The 22,876-nt window shown below is 47.4% G+C and overlaps 1 protein-coding gene across 1 annotated transcript in view; it reads right to left on the bottom strand.

The window, feature by feature from the left end:
- The window catches only part of LOC114688093 (E3 ubiquitin-protein ligase RNF213-like), a 96,017-nt gene that overhangs the window by 14,156 nt on the left and 58,985 nt on the right, over window positions 1-22,876 (bottom strand). Inside the window, 19 exon segments of the mRNA XM_037201201.1 lie at window positions 283-442; window positions 2,121-2,215; window positions 3,466-3,500; window positions 4,665-4,746; window positions 5,419-5,661; window positions 7,003-7,113; window positions 7,711-7,833; window positions 8,673-8,863; window positions 9,038-9,251; window positions 10,326-10,437; window positions 11,623-11,722; window positions 11,816-11,985; window positions 13,064-13,246; window positions 13,368-13,468; window positions 18,331-18,451; window positions 18,959-19,140; window positions 19,399-19,611; window positions 21,401-21,555; window positions 22,182-22,327. Coding sequence (XP_037057096.1) covers window positions 283-442; window positions 2,121-2,215; window positions 3,466-3,500; window positions 4,665-4,746; window positions 5,419-5,661; window positions 7,003-7,113; window positions 7,711-7,833; window positions 8,673-8,863; window positions 9,038-9,251; window positions 10,326-10,437; window positions 11,623-11,722; window positions 11,816-11,985; window positions 13,064-13,246; window positions 13,368-13,468; window positions 18,331-18,451; window positions 18,959-19,140; window positions 19,399-19,611; window positions 21,401-21,555; window positions 22,182-22,327 — 2,737 coding nt within the window.

Consider the following 22,876-nt stretch of genomic DNA (forward strand, 5'->3'; position numbering starts at 1 on the left):
AGGCACAGACAGGTGGATCTCTGAGTCTGTGGCTAGCCTGGGCTACAGAGTGAGTTCTAGGACAGCCAGGGCTGCATAGTGAGACTGTTTGGGGAAGGAAAAAAAAAATGGATTTTATATGATCTGAAAAGCACTTCATCCCATTCTGTGTGGTGAAAAAGGTCAGGAGACCTTAGGTTTCTGTCACCTGGCAGATTGGGTACCAACAATGTACTCCTACTCCACAGGCACCGGGGAGCAGGTTGAAGACAAAAGGGCCGTGTAGCAGCTTATGACAAGTACCTGGGGATTCTGAGTGGCCCCCACAAGCATAGCCAAATGAGTGAGCAGCCGAGTGAGAATGAAGACCACTGGGGACAGCCCTCGATCAGCTGCCACAGCTGCACCCCCGGGCTGTGGGCCGCCCAGCACATGGCCAGTCTGTGTTCTGTCCTCATTTTTACTGCAAAGGAAGAGAAGAGACATGGTCAAGACTGAAAGAGGCCACTCTCCCTAGCTGCAGTGGCGCATCTCAGAGCCTCAGACTTGGAGATAGGGTTCCATGCTCTGAGCAAACAACAATTAAAAGTCCTTCTAGGCCTGGGATGCCTGCCTATGCACCATTTTCTTTTCAGAACTCCCTTCTGGCTGACCAATTCCCCAAGACTCAGTTTAAGGTGGCATAAAATGGCTACTGAAGCTGATTCCTGAGAAGGCATCAGGGCAGAAGCATGCACCCATCTCTGGACAGCTCGAGTTTGGAACAGTTTGTACCCATGTATGTATTTTTCACATTCTCATTTCCCCAGTCATAAATTAGGATCCAAGGTCTGGCAGAACTTTTTGCATCATAGGTAGTAGGTGGGAGATATGGTGTGTACATACAGTTGCAAAGATATTGCATGTCGAGGACATTTTGTTAGGTCTTGGAGAAAAGCGACTGGAATAGTGTAAGCTTTGACTACACCAGGAGCATCAAAATGTATGGTACTGCAGATAGGCCCCACCAACCAATCACAAGGGAGTGGCCGGCTGCACTGTGTCAGAAACATGGGAGCAGACTATTATTTAGAGTGTGAAGTCTGTTAGGACAGGCCCTCTGTATCTCCAAAGCCAAGCAACTACAAACCAAAACCAGGCCAGCTTTGCTTTCTTTTCTTTCTTTCTTTTTTTTTTTTTTAAAGATTTATTTATTTATTATGTATACAGAAGAGGGCGCCAGATCGCATTGCAGATGGTAGTGAGCCACCATGTGGTTGCTGGGAATTGAACTCAGGACCTCTGGAAGAACAATCGGTGCTCTTAACCTCTGAGCCATCTCTCCAGACCCAGCTTTGCTTTCTTGTCCCAGTCCCCTACACAATGCAGTAGGACAAGTATTACACAGCACTCACACTGTGACAGGGACCGTGGACAGGCTACATAATTCCAAGCATATGGGGAAAGGTGTGCCATCCTCTTTTATGCCTGTGCCATCTTAGATAAGGAACAACTTTTCTGAAGGGTCTTAGAATGCAGTGTGGGTGTCTTCAAACTCACCCCTCACACAGACCAAGGCATGGGGCAGTATCTGACAAGCCTGATTATGTGTCCTTCATTGTCCTCACATCTTGAAAAACAAAAACAAGCCCGGTGTGGTGGCATGCCCCTGTAATCCTAGCACTCAGGAGGCTGAGTCAGGCCTGGGGCACATAGCAAGTACCAGGACAGCCAAGGGTATAGTATGAAATCCTAAGTTAAAAAACCAAACCAAAACAAAACCCCCAAAACTACAGGAGGGTAGGAAGGAGATGAGAGAGAACTAAGATAGATTACAAGTCCAGCATCATGTGCTGAAATAGGCAGCTACTATTTCAGTGTATTAGACCTACTGTCCTGAATCAGGACATATTTATAGACCCCAGAGAACATGCCTGTATTAGCAAGTATTAATGTGCAGGCCACTCTGTGCTGTAGACCAGTGACAGCACCTTATGGTTTCCTGATGACAGGGACCTTGGCACTGGAGCTGGGGCCAAGCATAACATAGATCCAGATGTATGAGAGTGTCTTTGGCACAAGCTACTGGCAGTTTAGGAAGAAGAATTGGAACAGTCCTGAAGCCCAGGGCTGATTACTAGGAGGAGCAGAAGCTTATGTACCTGATGGGATAGAAGCCTTCATGTGGCTTGTGATTGACACCTCCAATCAGAGCACCACAGTCCGGACAGAAGCTTTGCTCCATTGGCCTGCCGCACTAGAGAGAATACAATGATGTTTTATGTTGTGTAGTGACCCTGACCTGTCATAGGAAGTCTGGGATTGCTTCTTCTGTGTATATATATTTTGGGGGTGTGATATGGGGACAGGGTAGAAACTTACTGTAAGTGTGTTAACAGTGGGCAAGTACAGAATTTATGGAAAGCAGACATAAGTTTGAGTCCCAAATTGACTGACACCTGATAGGAAAACCTGAAGCACATTTTGCTTTCTTATACCCAGCTCTTTATCCCTATCCTGTATTTGTACACTCATCTTAAGGCTTCACTATCTGACACCAAGATACATGGCGTCACTTGCTTCCTGTCTGATATTTTTTTATACAAGGGAGATCTTTATTTTTAAAAAAATCCAACCATAATATTTATTATTCCTAATGGCCCATTTAAATAAGTTAGATGGTGCTGGACAATGGTGGATTAAGCCTTTAATCCCAGCAGTCAGGAGGCAGAGGCAGATGGGTCTCTGAGTCAAGGCTAGCCTGGTCTACCAAGTAAGGTTCAGGATCACCACAGTTAGAGAGAAACCCTGTTTTGAAAAACCAAAAGAAAAAAGTTAGACAGTGTGCCTCTGTACTGTAACACATGGCCCCCAGCACACCAAAGCAGCTGTAGTCCTTCAGACTGTAGAACTCCATAGTCCAGAGCAGCCTGGGGAAGAACCTCTTTCTACCTCATTTCATGGACAAGGAAGGACGTGAACCTCAGTTTGCCTCAGGATTTTCCCTCCAGTCTCTCAGCAAGCACAGGGCCTGAGGTGGCACCTGAGTGTCCCCGGATGATGATTACACTCATTCTCCTCCATGGGCCTACTCTTGGGTGTCTTTCCCATTCTGTAGTGTCACTGACTCCTGCTGTGTGGTCTGAGGAGGGAGTGACTACCAACCAGCAGCCCTTTGGGGTCCATGGCCCCGAGGCAACGTCAGGAAACAATCTAGCCTGTCACACTTCGGTAGGTGTTGGTACTAGTACCCTACTGTGTAGAGACCATGCATGATGCTAACTGTCCTGAAAAGGGAGGGGCAGCCCCAGTGGAGAGTGCCCATGGTGCTACATGGAGAGCCCTGGGATAGCAGCCCTCAGCACAGTTAGCACTTATTTAGAACACCCTGAGTGGTCCTCAGAACAAGCCTGTGTTTCCTTCTCTTCCCCCTCTTCTCAGCACAGGGGGAACCACACATTCTGAGCTCCCACCCACCCACCCACCCACCCAAACACCAAAACTCACCTCTCCTACAGCGCACGGATGGCCATTGGGACAATCTGTTAAAAGAACAGGACACACATTGGCAAGTAAGAGGCCCACACTCTATCCCTTCTGATCCTGACCGAGTATGACTCAGCCTCAGCACCTCGCTAGAAATTGAAATGTCTGGCATATTGTGAGCTAGTGTTTGATGTTTGCCTCCTCTTAAAAATGCATGTGGTTAATAAAAAATGTCTGAACTTAGTTTTAGAAAGGCAGAATTGTGGTGATATTGTGTTCCCCAAAGTATTGTGCACCCTAATAAACTTATCTGGGTTCAGAGAACAGAACAGCCACTAGACATAGAGGCCAGAAAATGGTGGCACACATGCCTTTAATTCTAGCATTCTGAAGGTAGAGATCGTCTGGATCTCTGAAAGTTCAAAGCCACACTGGAAACAGCCAGGCATTGTAACAAGAGCCTTTAATCCCAGGAAGTGATGGCAGAAAGCAGAAAGGTATATAAGGTGTGAAAACCAGGAACTAGGCTGGTTAAGCTTTTAGGCTTTTGAGCAGCAGTTTGACTGAGATTCAGAGGCTTCCAGTCTAAGGAAATAGAATCAGCTGAGGAACTGGCAAGGTGAGGAAACTGTGGCTTGTTCTGCTTCTCTGATCTTCCAGCATTCATCCCAATACCCAGTCCAGGTTTGTTTTTATTAATAAGACCTTTTAAGATTCGTGCTACACAGGATAAATCAGATTACCAATTCACACATAGTTAACTTGGGAGCATGGTGGATAGTATTTTTTTCCTTTCTTTTCTTTGGATTTATTATTGTTATCTGCCACAACTTTAAAAATAATTTAAAAGATTATTTACTCAAAGCAACAGCAGAGTTGACACAAAGCCTCGGGCCACATGACTTGCCTTCCATTTCTGTACATCAAAAGCACTGTCTTTGGGTTAAAAAACTGCTGTATTGTGCCCTGTCTTTGTATGAGTTTCAGTGTGGTTCAAGTCTCCTCTTTTCCCAAATGCAATGTTCTGGAAAGCAGAAGTGCATTGCAAAGGGCTCTTTGCCTGGACTCAGGTGTAAGAGGGTTGGGACCACATGACAAGCAGATCATGGGTCCTGTAAACCACTGTTGTCCTGCAAACCATCAAAGGCAACAGTGGACCCCAAGAATAACCCCCAGGGCTGTGCAGTCACAGGGTGATAAGGAATGATCCCAACACTTACTGTACCAGACAAGACGTTCCACACCCATCCAACTCCTGGCTTGAACCAGCAGGTCTTCAGGCATTGTTGGAATATAAGCATTCTGAAAGACCAAAGTGGGACAGGTCATGATATGTGACTGCATGACCTTACAGCCAGAGGCCAGAGCAAGGAGGGCCTTGACTTCTCAACCTGAAAACTGTGTGCCAGGGATGCCTATGATGGCTAATCTTGGCTGTCAATCAATCTGATTGGATCTGGAATCAGCTAAGAGATAAACTGCTGGCCATACCTATGAGGGATTTTCACAATCAGGTCATTTGAAGTGGGAAGACCCACCCAAAATGTGAGTCGCACCTCTGCATATAAAGGTGGATCCTAGGGAAAAGCTTTGCTGTTTGCCTCCCACTGTGCTGGCAAGTTCATCTACTGTTTGCAAATTAGTAATGAGTTCATCTGCCTATGGCTCCTGCTGCCATCCGTCACTGACATCGGGTCTCTCCAGGAGTCCTCTAGGTCTTCAGTGTCAGACTGGGACTACAGATTCTCACGGACTGAGCAGCTATGGGGTTCTCAGCCTCTCCTACCCAGACTGTATTGTGTATATCATCCTAAGTCTGACTAATACAATGTCTGGGGGAGGCAGACAAGGGCAGGCCAAGTTTTCACCACCAATGTGGTCAGATGGATTAAAATCAAGAAAACAAATGGGTTTCATGGTCCCCAAGTCCAGAGGTTTGTTCCCCACAGGGACAAGGCCCTAAGGTGATCTTACTGCCATGTTGGCTGGATAGAAGGCCAAGTTCCTCAGGGGCTCCAAGACTTTGTTTTTTCCACACAGGAATATGGTTGCAGCATGGACAGCCATTTCAGTCACTGTTCCTTCCAGGCTGCTGTTAGCAGATCTGGTCCTCAGCAGGGGCAGAGCATCATCCACTAGTGATTTTGCAAAGCAGCCAATGTTAGGAGCAGAAAGGATCTTGCTTTCCTCAATGAATTTGTTCACAGCCTCGCATTGCTGATGAGAAAAATTTTTTAATATTAACATGTTTCAAAACAGCATTGTAGGTCACAGTGGTACATGCCTGAGCATTTCAGAGGTAGAGACAGGTGAATCAGAAGTTCAAGGCTAGCCCAGACTACATGATACCCTGTATCCAAAAACAGAGAAACACCACACCCCAACCCAAACATTGTACATGAGTGTGGTGATGCACATGTATAATCCCAGGACCTGGAAGGCAGAGGAAAGAGGATCATGAGTTTGAGCCCAGCATGGGCTACACATGTACAGCAATACCTTGTCTCAAAAAACAAAAACAGAAACACAGATTTGAGATGTTTTGTGATATGCACATACCCAACATACACAATGCCATCCCAAGCACTGCCAAAAAAAAAAAAAAAAAAAAACCATAACAAAATGTGGGAGTCCACTGGAGTCCAGCTTCGACCTGTTGTCACCTTTTGAAGGGTTCTTGGGGGGAGGATAGAGGAATGAGGAAATATTATGTAGAAAGATAGACCTAATGATGAGGAGAAAGACAGACACAGGATAGCTTTGGGAGGGCCCTGGGTCAATACCCAGCTGTACCCAGAGCTTTATTCAAAAGGGCTTTTTTTTTTTTTTTTGGTTTTTTGAGACAGGGTTTCTCTGTGTAGCTTTGCACCTTTCCTGAACTCACTTGGTAGCCCAGGCTGGCCTTGAACTCACAGAGATCCGCCCGCCTCTGCCTCCCAAGTGCTGGGATTAAAGGCGTGGGCCGCCGCCGCCTCCGCCGCAGCCGCCGCCGTCCCCGCAGCCGCCGCCACCCGGCCAAAAGGGCTTTTTATAATATGCCAAGGAGAGAGGCAAAAGACCTCCCCCTTGCAAGATCAAAGCACACCGTACAACCAAGTGTGGACCCTTCCAAACACCCATTAAACATGCCCCTGGCCAAATCATCTGATTATGAAGTCTAATGGGTAAAGCAAGTTGATATTCTCTGACCCTGAGTAAGGTCTCGCTAGACAGCCTCTGTGGGCCTCCACAACAAAACACTAATTTTCATGGTTTGTGTGTGCTTTAGTAGTCCAGATTTTAATACCAAATATCAGGATAAATGTGGCTGAACAATCAGCAGCTGAAGGGCAATTCCTCAGAGAGGAGACCTCACTTGGAAATAGCCCCACGTTATCGTATAATCTTGAGCTAAATTTTAGTTCTAATTCTACAAGTGAAAGAAATCTTCATCTAGTAAGGTTGAAAACCTCTATCACACATGAGAATTATGGACATAATTCGTGTTTGTGACTTTAACTCAGAAATCCTTCTAAGAGATGAGACTGGGACAGACCCGTGCGGTGTTGGGCTGCTCACCTCCGGTTTTGGATGGAGGCTGGCATTTCGGGAACAGTACAACGACGCCACCTCTCTGTACAAGGCCAGCAGTAGGCAGGCCGTCTGCTGGGCTTTGGGGCTTCTGCAGGTCTGCAGAGGCAAAGACATCACGTGAGATTCAGAGGTGACATTGCTCTTCTCAGGCCTGAACCACACGTCTGAGGAAAGGGGAGGCGTCTCCTGGCCACAGCTCTGTGGTTCCATGGTTCATGCACATTGCTAGACAGCCAGCATCTGTCTTCTTGGTGACGATTTCCTGCTATCAGAAACACTTCCTGAGCAGAGACAGAATGTCTGTGTCCTCTTCTCAGCACAATGGCAGTGCAAGCAGGGTCTCAAACAGGAAGCCAGAACAGCCTTCAGGTCAGGTCAGAACGGTCAGGAGCATATGTAGAGCATGAACATACAGAGGAGGCTGTGAGGAGTGCCAGCCTTCTTCAGGTCTCAGTGAGCCTGGAGCAGCTCCTCACCAGGGTCCCCGTTACGACAGGCCAACTCAAGTGTCACGGTACCCGTTCCAGCCCTCAGTTCCCCATGTAGGGCAGGAGTATGTATATCTATTTCTAGTACAGTATCACTCTAGGGAGCTACTCAGTTACACAGTCTCTTGTTTGATGTATGTACGGGAAGATGCAGGCCTCCAGGGAGAGCCTCCTGGTACCAGAGAAAAGTTGAGATGCATCTTACCATCAGAGCAGTCCCAATGTCCGAGGTCTTGCACTCGAGCATAGCTTTGCCCACTGCATCACGAAGAGCCTTGTATTCATCACCATGTACTAGGTATCGGTCCATGCGGCTTGGGTCGTCCTTCTGCAATCCCAGCAGTGCCGAGGGTTAATCAGAGCAGGATAATAGGAGAGAGATTGCAAAGAACTCTAGACAGACAACGGCAGCAGGCTGTCCTGAGACTTGGACCCAGCTGAGCAGAGAGCACAGCTGTCTATCTTTGGGAGACATCTGTGTCTTCTGTGCACTGGAAGCCAGGGGAGAGCTGGTACTGACTTCGTACCTGCTTGCTTTCTCCACTCACAGCACTGTATCGAGCCCAAGTGACAAAACAATTGTCACTTTTAAGCCCCAGTGGTGCCTATTATGATGATTATAATGAAGAAGGAATAATTTTAAAAAGTCAGGATTGTTAGTGCCATTTTACAGTCCCAGGATAGTAAGAACCGATTTCTGAGTACCAGGAAAAGTGCTAGAGTAAGGCCTTAAAAGTCATCACTCTTATTTTGCCTTCCTCTTTCCACCTGCCAGAAGTGGAAAGGACAGAGTTTTCTATAAGGGTAGAAATAATCTTTACCTTCCCTGTATCCAGCTAAATAAGAAATCAAACCTAAATAAAATGCAAATGAACACACCAGAACATCATGTGTGTGTGTCTGTGTTGTACACAGACACACACACACACACACACACACACACACACACACACTCACTCACTCTCTCAACATAGTCACCAATATCCCCCTGTGGTGGGGTGTTTTGACAAACACAAAACAGAAGCAGAGGCAAGGGCCCATTTCCCATGGGGATGGGGAGGGCTCGGGAGAGCAGCACACTGAGCTTCAGCCCCCAGTCCCGCCAGAGTTGGCTGCAGGCAGGGCTGTCAGAGGCATGCCCTTCTAGGCCAAGACCCTGCTCCTCACCTGCTGTGCAATGACGTCCCTGGGAAACACCCACTGGCATGGATGGCCCTGCCTGGAGAAGCCCTGCACGAATTCCATCCCACGCTGGCTTGCGAGTTTCCTCACCAGGTACACACGGTGCCAATCATTCTTGACGCGGGTGCAGAACTGCTCAACGTGCTTCAGGAAGCATTGCTTCTCTCCAGCCAGTTCTGTGAGATTGGGAAGGAAGCAGGTGAGGGGCAGTGACAGGACTGCCATAGAACACAGTCCCATGGTGGAAGAACACAGAGGAAAGGGCTGTGGAAGAGGACAGCCATGTCCTAAGAACAGGTTTCCCAGAGTTCAGACTTCTGAATTAGAGGACCTCTGTGGAGGAGACTTGCCTGCTCCTTCCTGAAGCTCAGAGAGGAAGTCAGCAGCCAAGTCAAGGCAGAGGCAGACTCTGGCCACCTCCTGCAGGTACTCCACCGAAGCTGTGCGGGCAGGCTCGTGGCCTCGCCGCCTTCCTGGGACATATGTCCTAAGGAAATGGCCTTCCTCTCTCAGGCTCTGCTTGTCACTTCTACAGGCAGCACTTGTCTTCTCATGTACCGAATCCTGAGGAATAAAGACACAAAGACCGGCTACATCAGTCTACATCAGCAAGCCCTGACTTCAAAGGTTGCCACAGCATGCCTGTGTCGTCACGGGAAAGACGGTGCCATGGAGAGCAGCAGTGTACATAGTTTGGAATCATGGACAGCTGGCATTCCTTTCTATGTGAGAGCAAGAAGGAAGAGAACAAGCCAACTTACGAGGGGAAATGTGTAATTACGAGGATGCACTATGTGTCCATAGTGATGGGCTGAGGACAACCACCACCAATTCTGTGGTGATGCAATATATGCATCACCGTCTGAGAAATGCATCACTGGGGAACTCAGCTGGGCGAGCATCAGAGTCACTTACAGAATAAAGACGGCGTGGACATCCCTGAGTGCTATTACCTCACAGTGGCCCCTGAGTATGGTGATAGTTTATTTGTGCTGAAATGTGATTTTATTTGTATGTTAATAAATAAAGTTGCCTGGAAATCAGAGGTCAAATAGCCATAAGCAGAGTCAGGCGGTGGTAGCACACACCCTTAATCTGATCACATGGCAGGCAGAGTCTCTCTGTGGCCAAGACACAGCCAAATGTGGTGACACCGGCCTTTAATCCCAATATCAACCATAGAGACCTGGAGTTCTGTATAGATGGGCAGGGAAGAAGAAGTGTCTGGGCTTAGAGCCAATGAGGAAAGCAATAAAAGTGTAGGTTAGGCAGGAAGAGATCTCTCTCTCTCTGGGGAAGCTACTGCTGGTGGTAAGCTAAAGCTAGTCATGGCTATTGCTCTGATCTCTTTGGCTATTTCCTCTGTATTTGGCTCTGCGTTTCTTATTTACTAAGACTGTTTAGAATTTGGTCTACACCTGAGGAACAGGAAGGATGGAAACACCGTCAGGCAACTCCTGACTATACAGGAACTGTAGAAGGCAGGCACACAGCTCTGAAACTTTTTCTTTCCACACAGAACAAAGTATCTCTTCATTGTACTGGCTACAATGGCATCCTGCTGGTTTTCAGGAATGAGTTCACAGTGTGAAGCATGGTTCACAGTTTTCAAAAGAAATACAGGGACAGCCATCATACCTCTAGGCAGTTGATAAAGAGCAGGTACAATTCTGTTTTATCTTCTGTTGGGAATGCTTTGTTCTCTAACTGGGTCAAGTAGTTCTGGATGTAATCCTTTACTTCATGGAAGCTGTGGAAAGAGACACATTGTTCCTGGTTATGTCAGTTTACGGGAATACCCACATCTCCCTCCACTCCACCCCCACTCCTGTAACCTCCAATCCAAGGCCCTGTATGTGTCAAACAAGCACACTCTACCAAACTGCATCCCTAGCCTCTGATTTGAGTGGGGGTAACACATGATTTTGTGACACTAAGCACTGGTCATTTGGAAAATCTTTTCACTATTGGTATATTTTTATTGTAGAATGCACTGGAAAAAAAATACCCCACATAATCATTAATATCCCCATGGATCTGTAGAAAAAAAAGTCTTACAAAGTGCATCAGCTTGTGGTAGAGGATACATGTTGTCTAAAATTTGAATTCTCACTTAAATATTGAAACTGTATCATTGGCAGCAAATACCATAGTGTTTAACTGTGACAGGATTGCTGTGTTGAAGAAAATGCCCTGAGCCCAATTCTGTGCTCCTGCAGCTGCTCGTCCAGGCACAGATAGCCTAACCTGAAGCAAGTCTAACTCAGGGCAACTCCACGTGACTATAAGGTGATCACTGCGCTCTGCTGTGCTGCTGGAATCCATGAGCACTTCCGGACCCCACAGAACAGTGTTAGGTCATACCCTGAAGGGTCATGGTTAGGAAAGCAAATGAGTGAACTTGCATTTTTCAACAATCTGTGTGCTCAGTGGTGAGGGGAACCACGACTATGACTCCGGAGTGTCTCTAGCACCCCTTAAGGATCCCACTACAGGTACCAGAAGGCCGAGAGTGCCTTGATAGGATTGTAGAAAATGTTGGAGTTCGGGACTGAATGGACACTTGGAGAGCTGCAGATCTGCTCAGAGCATCTGCCACACGGGACATCTGACCTGCTGGACAGAGCCCATGTTCAGTAGAACACAGACCTGCAGGACACCAGAGCACAGAGAATGAGGGCACAGCAAGTCACAGGACTGGGTGGCAGGAGCTGGGGGCAGAAGCACACCGTGGCTTCTTGCTAGGTATCACTTGCGCTGGGCCATTCTCATGGGCCCATGGGGGAAATTATACGCACATACCCTTCAAGTGAGCTGGGTTTGCTCACACAGAAGCTGCTTTTCCAGACCACAGATGAGCTCCCATCCATGGTGTAGCCAAGGCAGAGCCACAGAGAGGCAAAGGGAAGCAAAGTCCCAGATGAGAGCCACTGACCTGTACTTGAGAAGCAGTTTTAGTACCACAGAGCGGGTGACGGGAGTCTTGTCGACAACATCACCAAAAGGAGACAGAGACTTTGTGTGTTCACGGTGCTCTGCGGCCAGAGAGAAAGGGGCTGTAGTTCATGTCATGGGACAACGCTGAGCTATAGCCTGGTTTTTACATTTATGAGAAGAAGGCTACTCACTTTGGGAAGCATCTCTCAGCAGTTCCTTTTGTATGAAGAGTAAGGACAACAGGCTGTCAATCACACTCTCCTGAGGAGGGGTGTCATCTTTGAAGCACATGGTGGAAACCAGGTCCATGAAGAAGCTGTTACACATGTGCCGGAACTGGGCATGCTTCTCAATGGCTTTTCTGGTGGGGGTGGGGAGACTGTGATGAACGGCTTGTAGAGTGTGATCCCAACCCTTCCAGGCAGAGGGACATTTGGATAGTGTTTTGTCTTAATGCTTGTTTGACCTTGAACTCATGACAATTCTCTTACGTCAGGCTCCTAATTGTTGGGCTTAAAACTAGCCTAGCTTTTTTTTTTTTAATTGAATCAACAAATGCGATGACTTTACAATGATCAGAACTGGTCTTCAAACTACGAGTGTCAAGACTGCTTCTGGGAACACTGTCAACGTTTGGACCATTGAGTGTCCTAGAGCGTGGGGAAGAACAGAGGAGCAGGGTCAGGGCTGCTGATCTCATAGGGCCAGGGGTCTCTGCTTCTCCATCTCCTGAAGGCTGGGCCAGATCTGCCTTCATCCTCAGTCAGAGAATAAAGCTGCACTCACACATCAAGAGGACAGGTGGGGGTCTGGGCAGATGGTGCCACTGGGAAGGGACCTGCCCTGCACCTATGACCGCAGCGTTAGGGTGTGAGGGGAGAGGCAGGAGGGTCCCTAGAGCTCACTGGCTGGTCAGCCAGGCAGAGAGATGAACTCCAGGGTTAGTGAGGTGCCTGTCCCAAAAGACAAGGTAGAGAGTGATCAAGGAAGAGAATCTGATGTTGATCTCTGGACACATGTACACAATCATTGACACACCCGGACACCCACCCACATGAACATGAGTTCATACAAAGAGAGCAGATAGACGATGGGCCAGGGCTGTGGGTGAGTGGCAGGGCCATGCCGAGCCTGCATGCGTCCCTGGGTTCCAACCCTCCCCACTAAAGATGCCAAGCTACACTACATGCCAGGTTTTCTCTCAAGGACGTCGTCACTTGTATTTCTCCCACGTTTGCTGTCTCCATGTTTGTGCCCGTCTTATTTGGGGAAGGAATTTGGAGGCACTTGTCCAGGAAGGATTGTTTCTGAGATTGCTTATGAAAGTTCTCTGAAGCCAGCCCTTACACGCAGGGAAAGCTGACCAAAGCTGGTGTCTCCAAAGACCATATTGGAAAAAAGAGAGGAAGGAAGCTTTCTTAAGAGAAAGGGTGTTTTACCCGTGTTCCTGGGAAACAGTTGGTGAGAATTCGTCCGGCAAGTCAGTTAAGCAGGAGGGGCACATCATTTGCCCCGGGGAAAGCCTGGTTTTGATGCAGTGCAGACAGTATACATGATCACAAGGCAGACAGACAGGATCCTGTGCATCTCCCAGGCAGATGTGACATGGCTGAATACCAAACCTAGAACCCAAGAAGACAATCAGTTCAAGAGCGGAGAAGCTGGCGGCAAGGAGCAGGCCCTTCCACCCAATTGCAGGTTCAGAAGTCTGTCACTCTCAGAGTATTATACTACACATCTTACCTGCTGAATGTCTTGCTGACTTTGTCCTTGCACTCACAAAGGATGGTCATTACAGCCACAAATGGCCTGTGGGCCTTCAGGTCCGAGTTCTCTTCAAGACACTGAGGGAGAAGGCGGTGGTGAGCAGTGAGGGTGAACAGTGACTCAACACCATGGTCTCAGTGGCGGACGACATGCAGTACTCACTACAGCACTAGTGTCTTTTGGTACTTTGCTTAGGAAGTTTCCCCAATTTTGTGAGCTGCAGAGATGACTAAAGAGGTAAGAGCACTGGCTGCTCTTCCAGAGGACTGTGGTTTGAGTCCTAACCACCTGTAATTCCAGTTGCAGGGTATCTGACACTATCTCTGGCCTCCTTGAGTACCAGGCATACATGTGCACATACATACATGCAGGCAAGACACCCATGTACATAAAATAAAAATTTATTATGGCCAGGCATAGTGGTGCTTGCCTTTAACCCCAGAACTCAGGAAGCAAAGGTAAATAGATCTTGGTGAGTTCAAAGCCAGCCTGGTCTACATTTTAAAAAAAATTCCAAATTTAAAATTTCCTTTAAAAAACAAAACAAAACACAATTAAAATTTCAATATCTTGTTTTTCTATCTGTATAAACCCATATTTTCAGGTTAAGTGGAACTTGTCCACTGAGTCTTCTCACTGGCCCTAAGTGTCCTTTGTGTGACTGTGCTTTTCATCTATGCATGTCCACATGCATGGAGACTGGAGGACAGACAACCTTAGATGTCATTCCTCGGGTGCTGTCACCCCCTACCACACCCCCACCTTTTAAAGACACAGTGGGCCACTGGTTTCCAGCTTGTTAAATAAGTAGCTGGCCAGAGAACCTCAGGGATCTCTGTCTCCACCTTCCCAATGCTGAGATTACAAGTGCAAGTCATGACTTGTGGCTTTTATGTGTGGATCCTGGGGATTGAACTCTGGTCCTCTACTGAACCATCTGCCTACCAGCCCTGACTGTGATGCTCTTTATAGTACAAAATTCCCAACTTCAGAATTTTCCCCTATTCCTCCTTTTCTTTTCTTTTCTTTCTTTTTTTAGACAGAGTTTCTTTGTTAGCTCTGACTGTCCTGGAAATACTCTGCAGAGCAGGCTGGACTTGAACTCACAGAGATCCAACTGCCTCTGCCTCCATGGTGCTGGGATTAAAGGCAGGAGCCACCACCACCCAGCTCTCCTATTTCTCTTTTAGGGTCCTGCCTCCTGCTCACATCATGAGATATTTTGACTTGTAAATAATAATGTAATGACTGACTGTGTATAGACTTCCAACCTTTAAAAGATATGTTAGTTTTGGGGGAATCAAACCTTTGCTTTAGAATAATCTATAGAATAAACTATAAACTTCAGGGACAGTACAGCAACTTAAGAGCCATTTTTGATCACCCCCACATCCCTGAGAATCTACTCTCAGGACAAGGGCAAATGCCGTTCAGTGTCTTGTCTGCTCTAATGCTGTGTACCAGGGCATAGCCCTTGAGGTAAGCTTCCCCAGTGGCCCTTTCGATATCTGTGCAGGGCCTCTCATGGTAACGGCTCTGTGAACCTCTTCAGGGAGTGTGCCTGCTGCACGTTCTCTAGTTAATGGGAGTTAAAGGTTCTGGATGCTTGGGGATTTTGAATGTCCTCAACATTGTTGAATATGTCAGCTTCAGTATAATTAAGAAGTGTCTCTAGGGTGTATATTTAGAGCTGAACTTATGATCGGTAGTAAATACAATGAGCCAAGGGCTGTGTTTCTGGAACTCTGGATTACACATTTTGTAGGTGTTTTCATATTAAATAATCTACTGGACAACATGAGATTAAGGAAGGTAATTTTTCTTCTAAATCATTTTATTAAACACTTTATACCTTTTTAAATGATCATTTAGTTTATCTCTTGTTGGTTGTTGTTTTGTTTTTCAAGGCAGGGTTTCTCTGTGTAGCTTTGGAGCTTGTCAAAGAACTCACTCTGTACACCAAGCTGTCCTTGAAATCACAGAGATCTCCCTCTCTCAGCCTCTTGAGTGCTAGCATTAAAGGCGTCACCACCACCAATTTTTTAAATTGTATTGTAGATGACATTTAATTTTTGATCCATACTTGAATTCCTAATATTAATTGTAAATAGAAATAATGTATTTTTATACCCCACTAAATTTGACTGGTTAATCAACTACCAAGCTGAGAAGCATGCAAAAGACCTAGACATCTCTAAGAAGATACACACAATGGCCAGAGTGCACATGAAGTGGTGCTCTGTACTAGTCATTAGGGACACTAATCACACTCAGAGTGACAGTATCTCACAGTACCCCCACATTTCAGATGGCCGTCCTACAAAAGGTGGGAAATAATGAGCACTGGCCAGGCTACGGAGCAACTGGAAGCCCGGATGTTGCTGGTAGAAATGTCAGTGTGGGAAAAGCACAGCAGCTGCTCTAAAAGTGAAAGCAGAAGTAAGCAAATGAGTAGCTTGTCCAGAGGAGGAGGCACTCGAGCACTCCCGTGTTTAAGTTCCCGGCTGTTTGTAATGACCAAAACGGTAACAGCAAACCCAATGTCCAGGAAGGGTATTCTGACACACTCTGCAATGTGTGCAAGAAACCAGGCCAAAAGACAAAAACTGCAAGTTCTGCTCCCCTGAGGCAGCAGTGCTGGTCCAGTTCACAGAGACAGAATGCAGAGCTGAGGGATGGGGATGGGGAGTTGTTCAATGGAGACAGTTTCTGTGTAGGAAGATAAGAAAGCTCAGCGGTTAGATGGTGGGGATGGCCGCATCGTATCGTGGACGTGCTCAGTGTCACTGAGTGTGTGGCTTAAATGACATGCTTCATGTAATATGCACTTTAGCACAATTGTAAAATATGGCAGTGGTCTGGTGCTGGGTGTCAAAGGCCATAGGGATATAACCAAATGTCTGACAGATCTGTAGCAAAGTGTTTAGGAAGACTGTTCTATGAGACACCTTGGAAGGCAGATCATATAAACAAGAGTCTGGCTGTCTGAACCTTTCTTCTTCTCTGTCTATTTGTCTGTCTATCGACCTGTCATCTGTGTAACCATCCTTCCTGTCGGAGATAACGGAAAAAAATCCAAATATGCGTTGACTATTGTCTGCAGCTTTTAACAGTGCTTTGTTGGGGGAAGCTGAGGGCATTGTGACTGTTGACCCTGGTCAGGGTCAGGACCATGATGAGAGATGGCTTTGCAGACACAGCTTTCCTTCCAACCTCAGTAGGAGACGATGCCTGAGGCCCTGTGTCTTCCCAAATTCCATCTGACACTTCCAGCTAGGTAATGGGAACCAACCTCACAGCAAAGTTCAGATAGTCCCATGGGCTGTGATACCAGGAACAGCTTCCCAAACTCCCCAGATGGAAGGTATCAGTTGAAGATGACAAAGACGGAAGACAGAAGAAACCTGCACACCTGCCTTCTGGGAGCTGGCTGAGGCTGCTAAGGCCCATTCTGTTACAAAAGTGAGAAGCAGCCAGGCGGTGGTGGCTCACGCTTTTAATCCCAGCACTCGGAAGGCAGAGCCAGGTGGATCTATGTGAGTTCAAGGCCAGCTTGGTCTACAGAGCGAGATCCAGGATGGGCACCAAAACTATACAGAGAAACTGTGTCTCAAAAAACAAAACAAACAAAAAAACCAAAAGTGAGAAGTGAGCTTCTGCAAGGCTCCAGCACTGCGTCCATTGGCCCCTGGCTTCCACGTTGACTTCCCACTGCACCCACCTGCTCTTTAGAGGCTGCATGAAGCCTGGAGCTATGTTTCTCTGATGCCAGTGACCATCCCCAACTGGCTTCCCTCATGTCAACTTCCCAAGGGATGAGGACGGGGTAAAGGGACGAAGGGCAGAGCCTTGTGCTGTGCTGAGTGGCTGCTGCTGCTGCTGCTGCTAGCATGTTCAGAGGGTAGCTTTATTTGCAGGAACACTGTCCTGTAATGTCACTCCTTTATCAAAGGCGTTGAGGGGCAGAAGCATGGTGCTTTCCTGTTCCCTTGCCCTACACCCATGGCTGTTGTCATGACCATGGTGATGGTATCTTCTCCCCTGAAGGATGGGCCATACAGTCATTTGGGGGTCACTTTAGAGCAGCAATTCTCAATCTTTCTAATGCTGCAACCTTTTAATACAGCCTTCATATGGTGATGACTCCCAACAGTAAAATTATTTTTGTTGCTACTTCATAACTGTAATTTTGCTACTGTTATGAATCATAATATAAATATCTGTGTTTTCGCTGGCCGGTGGTGGTGCATGCATTTAATCCCAGCACTCGGGAGGCAGAGGCAGGCGGATCTTTGTGAGTTCGAGGCCAGCCTGGTTTACAAGCAAGATCAGAAAGCGCAAGCTAACAGAAAACCTGTCTCGAAAACAAAAAAAAATCTGTGTTTTCTGATGGCTACAAAAACCCCTGTGAAATGACTGTTTGACCCCAAAGGGGTCGTGACTCACATGTTGAGAACCATTGCTCTAGAGGCTAAGAATACCAACTTTTTCATCCCTCCTATGGGAATCACATGCTGGTTAATTGAATCACTGTTCCTGCAACCGAATGCTCAGTGATACACCCTGACTTGGCAATCTGAGATAGGAAATAATCAAATAGCCATCATCGAGAATGCAGTGATTGCTGAGCGGTGCTAACACATGCCTTTAATCCCAGCACTTGCGAGACAGAGACACGTGGATGTTTGAGTTCGAGGCCAGCCTGGTCTAAAGAGAGAGCTCCAGGACAGCCAGGCTACACAGGGAACCAAACCATGTCTCAAAAAACCAAACAGACAAACAAAAGAACACAGTGATCTGTCATGGCATCACTGTCCTCTGCACTACGTAAACCTGCCAGAGCAATAATGCCCCAACCAGAAGAAGCTGTCGGGGGAGGTTTCAGCTCTCACGCTGCTCAGAGTCGGGCAGACTGTGACTTAAGCCCAGCAGCACTCACCTTGTCTAGTAAGAAGACATACTTGGTTACCAGCTGACTGAGCTCAGGAATCTGGCTTTCAGTCCCCAGGAGGACATGCTCCACAAAGAGTGAGATGGAGAAAATGCGATTCCACAGGGCTCTGTCAGGAGGGATGTTAGCAATGAGCTCTGACGGGAGCCTGAGATCCCGGAGCAGAGAGCAGGAGCTGAGCAGAGGCTAAGAGGTGAGGCAGACATGAGGGCACCTCCCCTGCACAACACTGTTCCAGACAGGCTCCCGACTCTTCCCACACCAGGCTCACCCCTGTCATGCTCCATGCTTCAACACACAGTGGTCCTGCAAGCTCGACACAGGGACTGTTTCCTGACCCTGACAGCCTGCCCCTTCTCCACTTCCCCTGCCCGTCCCTTCCCTGCTCTCCTTTTTACTCTGCCCACATTGTAACAACATGTCCACTTCCTATGTCTCAGAACTGTTTTCTTCCTGGGTCTAGAATCACCTGAGATAACCAGCACTCGGGAGAGGCTCCACGGCTACGCAGCTCAGTGAGGTGAGTGTCTCTCCTGCCCACCCTCCTCGTCAGGCTGCAGGATTTGGTAGGTCCCAGGGTGAGCACGGAGTGCACTGGGGCACTCTTGCTGCTCACCTGACTTCCTGGACGACAGCTCTGGTTTTGTTCCCACAGTCCGGCAAATACTCGCTGGAACAGACAAGTTCCAGTGGCACAGACAGATTCTTCACCATCTGTAACCAGGCCTTGGGGTTCGGCTTCAGAATGTCTCCCTTGAGCACTTCAACACAGGCCAGTGCTGCAAACGCATCTAGTGTCTGGAACAAGGAGAACTGACATGTGACCCAGCAGGGTCCTCTTCTCCACCGCCACCCTTCAATGCAGCCCTGCATCGTTATTCCCAGTGAGGTTTGGGGTCCAGGCTTGTAACCTGCTCCTCCGTCACATGGCAGATGTGCCTGCCTGTAAAGCATCTCCTATTTGGGACATGGCTCCATAAGCCCTCTGCTCACAGGATGGAATTGGAAGCACTCACGGAGGGCAATCCCGGTGGCCTTCCCAGAAGAGACCCCTACCATTTCACAGCCAGGCAAGCTGTGCGTCTGTGCTGCCTCCCCGAGGCTCTTCAGAACCTGGGGGTGGATAGTCAAAATTCTGGAGAAGTTCTGCAGCCGGGGCCTGAAGTGCTGATAGGCAAGGTGCACCCAGGGCAAGGAGAGCCCTTCCTCAGGCATTCCTGAAGTCACTCGGAGCTCACTGAGGCAGGACCACAGGGCCATCTGCAGAAACTGGAGACAAAGGAATTTCAGTACACCGTTTTACATGTATTCAAAAGCTATAAAAAAGAAAGTTGAAAAATCAGGCCCAGGATCACCTGGCTGTTTTTTGGTGGAGTTTTATGGCCTCGCTGGCTTTCTAAACTGGTGTGCAGACTAGTCTTATGTCAACTTGACATAAGCTGGAGTCAATAGAGAGGAGGACGCCTCAATTGAGAAAAGGACTCCATAATATCAGGCTGTAGGCAAGCTTGTGGAGCATATTGATTTTTCTTTTCTTTACTTTTTCTGTTTCCTTTTTTTTTTCCTTTTTAGTTTTTTGAGACAGGGTTTCTCTGTGCAGCTCTGGCTGTCCTGGAACACATTCTGTAGACCAGTCTGGCCTCGAACTCACTGAGATCTACCTCTGCCTCCCTGGGTGCTGGGATTAAAGGCATGTGCGCAACCACTGGCCAGCTGGAGGGCATTTTCTTAGTTAATGACTGATGTGAGGAGGGCCCATCCCATTGTGGGTGGTGCCATCCCTGGGCTGGTGGTCCTGTGCTCTATAAGAAAGCAGAGCAAGCCATGAGGAGTAAGCCAGTAAGTAGGTTCCCGCCCTGTTTTAGCTCCAGTTCTGACTTCCTTCAATGACGAACATCAATATGGAACGGTGAGGTAAATAAACCCTTTCCTCCCCATCTTGCTTTTGGTTATGGCGTTTTATCATAGCAATAGAAACCCTAGCTAAGGACAACTAGGGTCATTATGTCCCCAAATTTCTTTACTGTTACAATTTAAACACCCCCTCCAACACTAGTCAACTCAGAGAACATTGGGGGTTTTTGTTTGTTTGTTTGTTTGTTTGTTTCTTTGGTTGGTTGGTTGGTTGGTTGGTTTTTTGAGATAGAGTTTCTCTTGTGAAGCCCTTGCTTGTCTTGAAACTTGTTCTGTTGACCAGGCTGGCCTCGAACTCACAGAGATCCAACTGCCTCTGCCTTCCATGCCCAGCTGAAAACATTGCTTTAATGGTTGGCAAGTACTCATGTTAAATCTATCTTTAAACGACTTTAATCTCACCTCCTTTATTTTCATTGATTAAAAAAACATTTTTAGACAGGGTTTTTCTGTGTAGCCCTGGCTGTCCTAGAACTCACTCTGTAGACCAGGCTGGGCTTGAACTCATAGAGATCCCCCTGCCTCTGCCTCCTGAGTGCCAACACAACCCGGTCTCCCCTATTTCTCTTTTAAGGTCTCAGACAGTGCAGTGCATCTAGACATCTACATTGTTTCTATCAGCAGGTGGTTTATTAAGTTTCACAAATCAAACGAGGTTTGATCCTTCAGGGTTCCTAGGAAGAACTGCATTAAGCAATCTTTGACCATATTAGTTATAGTATATTCCCAAATTGTACTCATGCAGTGAGGCATGAAGGTTTGGGGCAGTGAGATGTATCAATCTTTCCACTGAATTTCATTTATTATTATTATTACTATTATTATTTTTACTATTATTGGTCTCATGTAGCCCAGGCTGGTCCTGAACTTGCTATGGCCTTGAACTGCTGTTCCTCCTGTCTCTACCTCCCAAGTATAGTATTATAGAGTACAGATTATCTGAGACTATAGATGAATGCCACTATGCTGGCAGCTACAGTGAGATCTTAGAACTCTAAATGAGAACAAGGTTTGGTTCTAGAAGGCACATAGTGGAGGCTGAGGGCTTGGCCATGAGTATTCCATGTAGCTCTAAGAGTGTTTGAATTTGGCACCACTGTGGCTGAGGTGAGGACGTTCTCTTGTCCATATTATTCACACCTACCTTTAACTCCTCCCACGAAGTCACTTTCACGTTCAAAAGCAGGAAGTCCTTCACATAGCTCTGCAAGAGATCCTCCTGCTGTGCCACAGGGAGCTGAGTGAGAAACCCACCCAAGGGAGTCTTCTGGAAGATTTCCACGAACTTCTTTGATAACCCTATGGAGAAGGCAGAGAGTGGCATAAGCGAGATGAAACTGTGGTGGTATTGTGTTCCCCAAAATATTGTGCACCCTAATAAACTTATCTGGGGTCAGAGAACAGAGCAGCCACAATATTAAACATAGAGTTTAGGCAGTGGTAGCACACGCCTTTAATCCTAGCATTCCAGAGGCAGAGATCTGTCTGGATCTCTGTCAGTTCAAAGCCACGCTGGAAACAGCCAGGCATGATGACACACGACTTTAATCCCAGGAAGTAATGGCAGGAGGCAGAAAGGTATATAAGGAGTGAAAACCAGGAACTAGAGCCTGTTTAAGCTTTTAGGTTTTAGCAGCAGTTCAGCTGAGATCCATTCTGGATGAGGACTCAGAGGCTTCCAGTCTGAGGAAACAGGATCAGATGAGGAATTGGCAAGTTGAGGTAGGATGTGGTTTGTTCTGCTTCTCTGATCTTCCAGCATTCACCCCAATACCTGGCTTCAGGTTTGATTTTATTAATAAGACCTTTTAAGATTCCTGCTACAATGAAACCCTGAGTCTAGGAAAGAAAGAGGTCACTGCCTCAAAGAAGGAGGTTAATTTTTCTGCATTGCCTTGAGCCTGCACTGGGGTGGGGGGGCTCACCCTCTGTGTCTGTGATATACTGAGCTTGCACCCAGAGCTCCTCCAGGTAGTCCCTGATCCTCCAGCTGAAAGGGACAGCATTGCATGTATCCTTGAGCAGGTTCATGTGGCTCTGTACCAAGATGGAGGGCATCTCATTTTCGGACCTGCAACAAGGCAAGCGAGAGCAAGGCTCGTGAGAGGGCACTGGAGACATGAGGTCCTGTGCACAACTAACACCAGCCCTTCAGAGGGGCTATCCCTGGGGAATGGCTCTGAGATGGAGCACGTGCCCACATGGGGGAGGTACCAGCAGCATTTCATACAGCGAGGAAACAAGGAAAGGAAGACATGGTAGAGATGGGAGATGGTTCTGTCAAGCCATGCTGTACAAGCAGGAGGACCCGAGGGTAGATCCCCAGCACCTACTTTAAAAAAAGCAGGTGCAGTTGCATGCACTTGGAATCTGAGTGCTGGGGAGGCAAGGATGAGGACTGATCCCTGGAGTTGGCTGTTCAGCCAATTGAGCCAAATAGTTAGCTTTGGTCTCCGGAAATAAGGTAGCAGGTGGGCTGCCCACAGTGAAGAGCACAGACTGCATTTCCAGAGGACCTGGGTTCAGTTCCCAGCACCCACACCTGGGATTGTAATCGCCTGCAGCTCTGGCTCCAAGGGTTCTTCTGATCTCCATGGACAGCCATGTAAACAGACACAGA

The sequence above is a fragment of the Peromyscus leucopus genome, chromosome 8b, assembly GCF_004664715.2.
Source record: "Peromyscus leucopus breed LL Stock chromosome 8b, UCI_PerLeu_2.1, whole genome shotgun sequence".
Classification (NCBI taxonomy): domain Eukaryota; kingdom Metazoa; phylum Chordata; class Mammalia; order Rodentia; family Cricetidae; genus Peromyscus; species Peromyscus leucopus.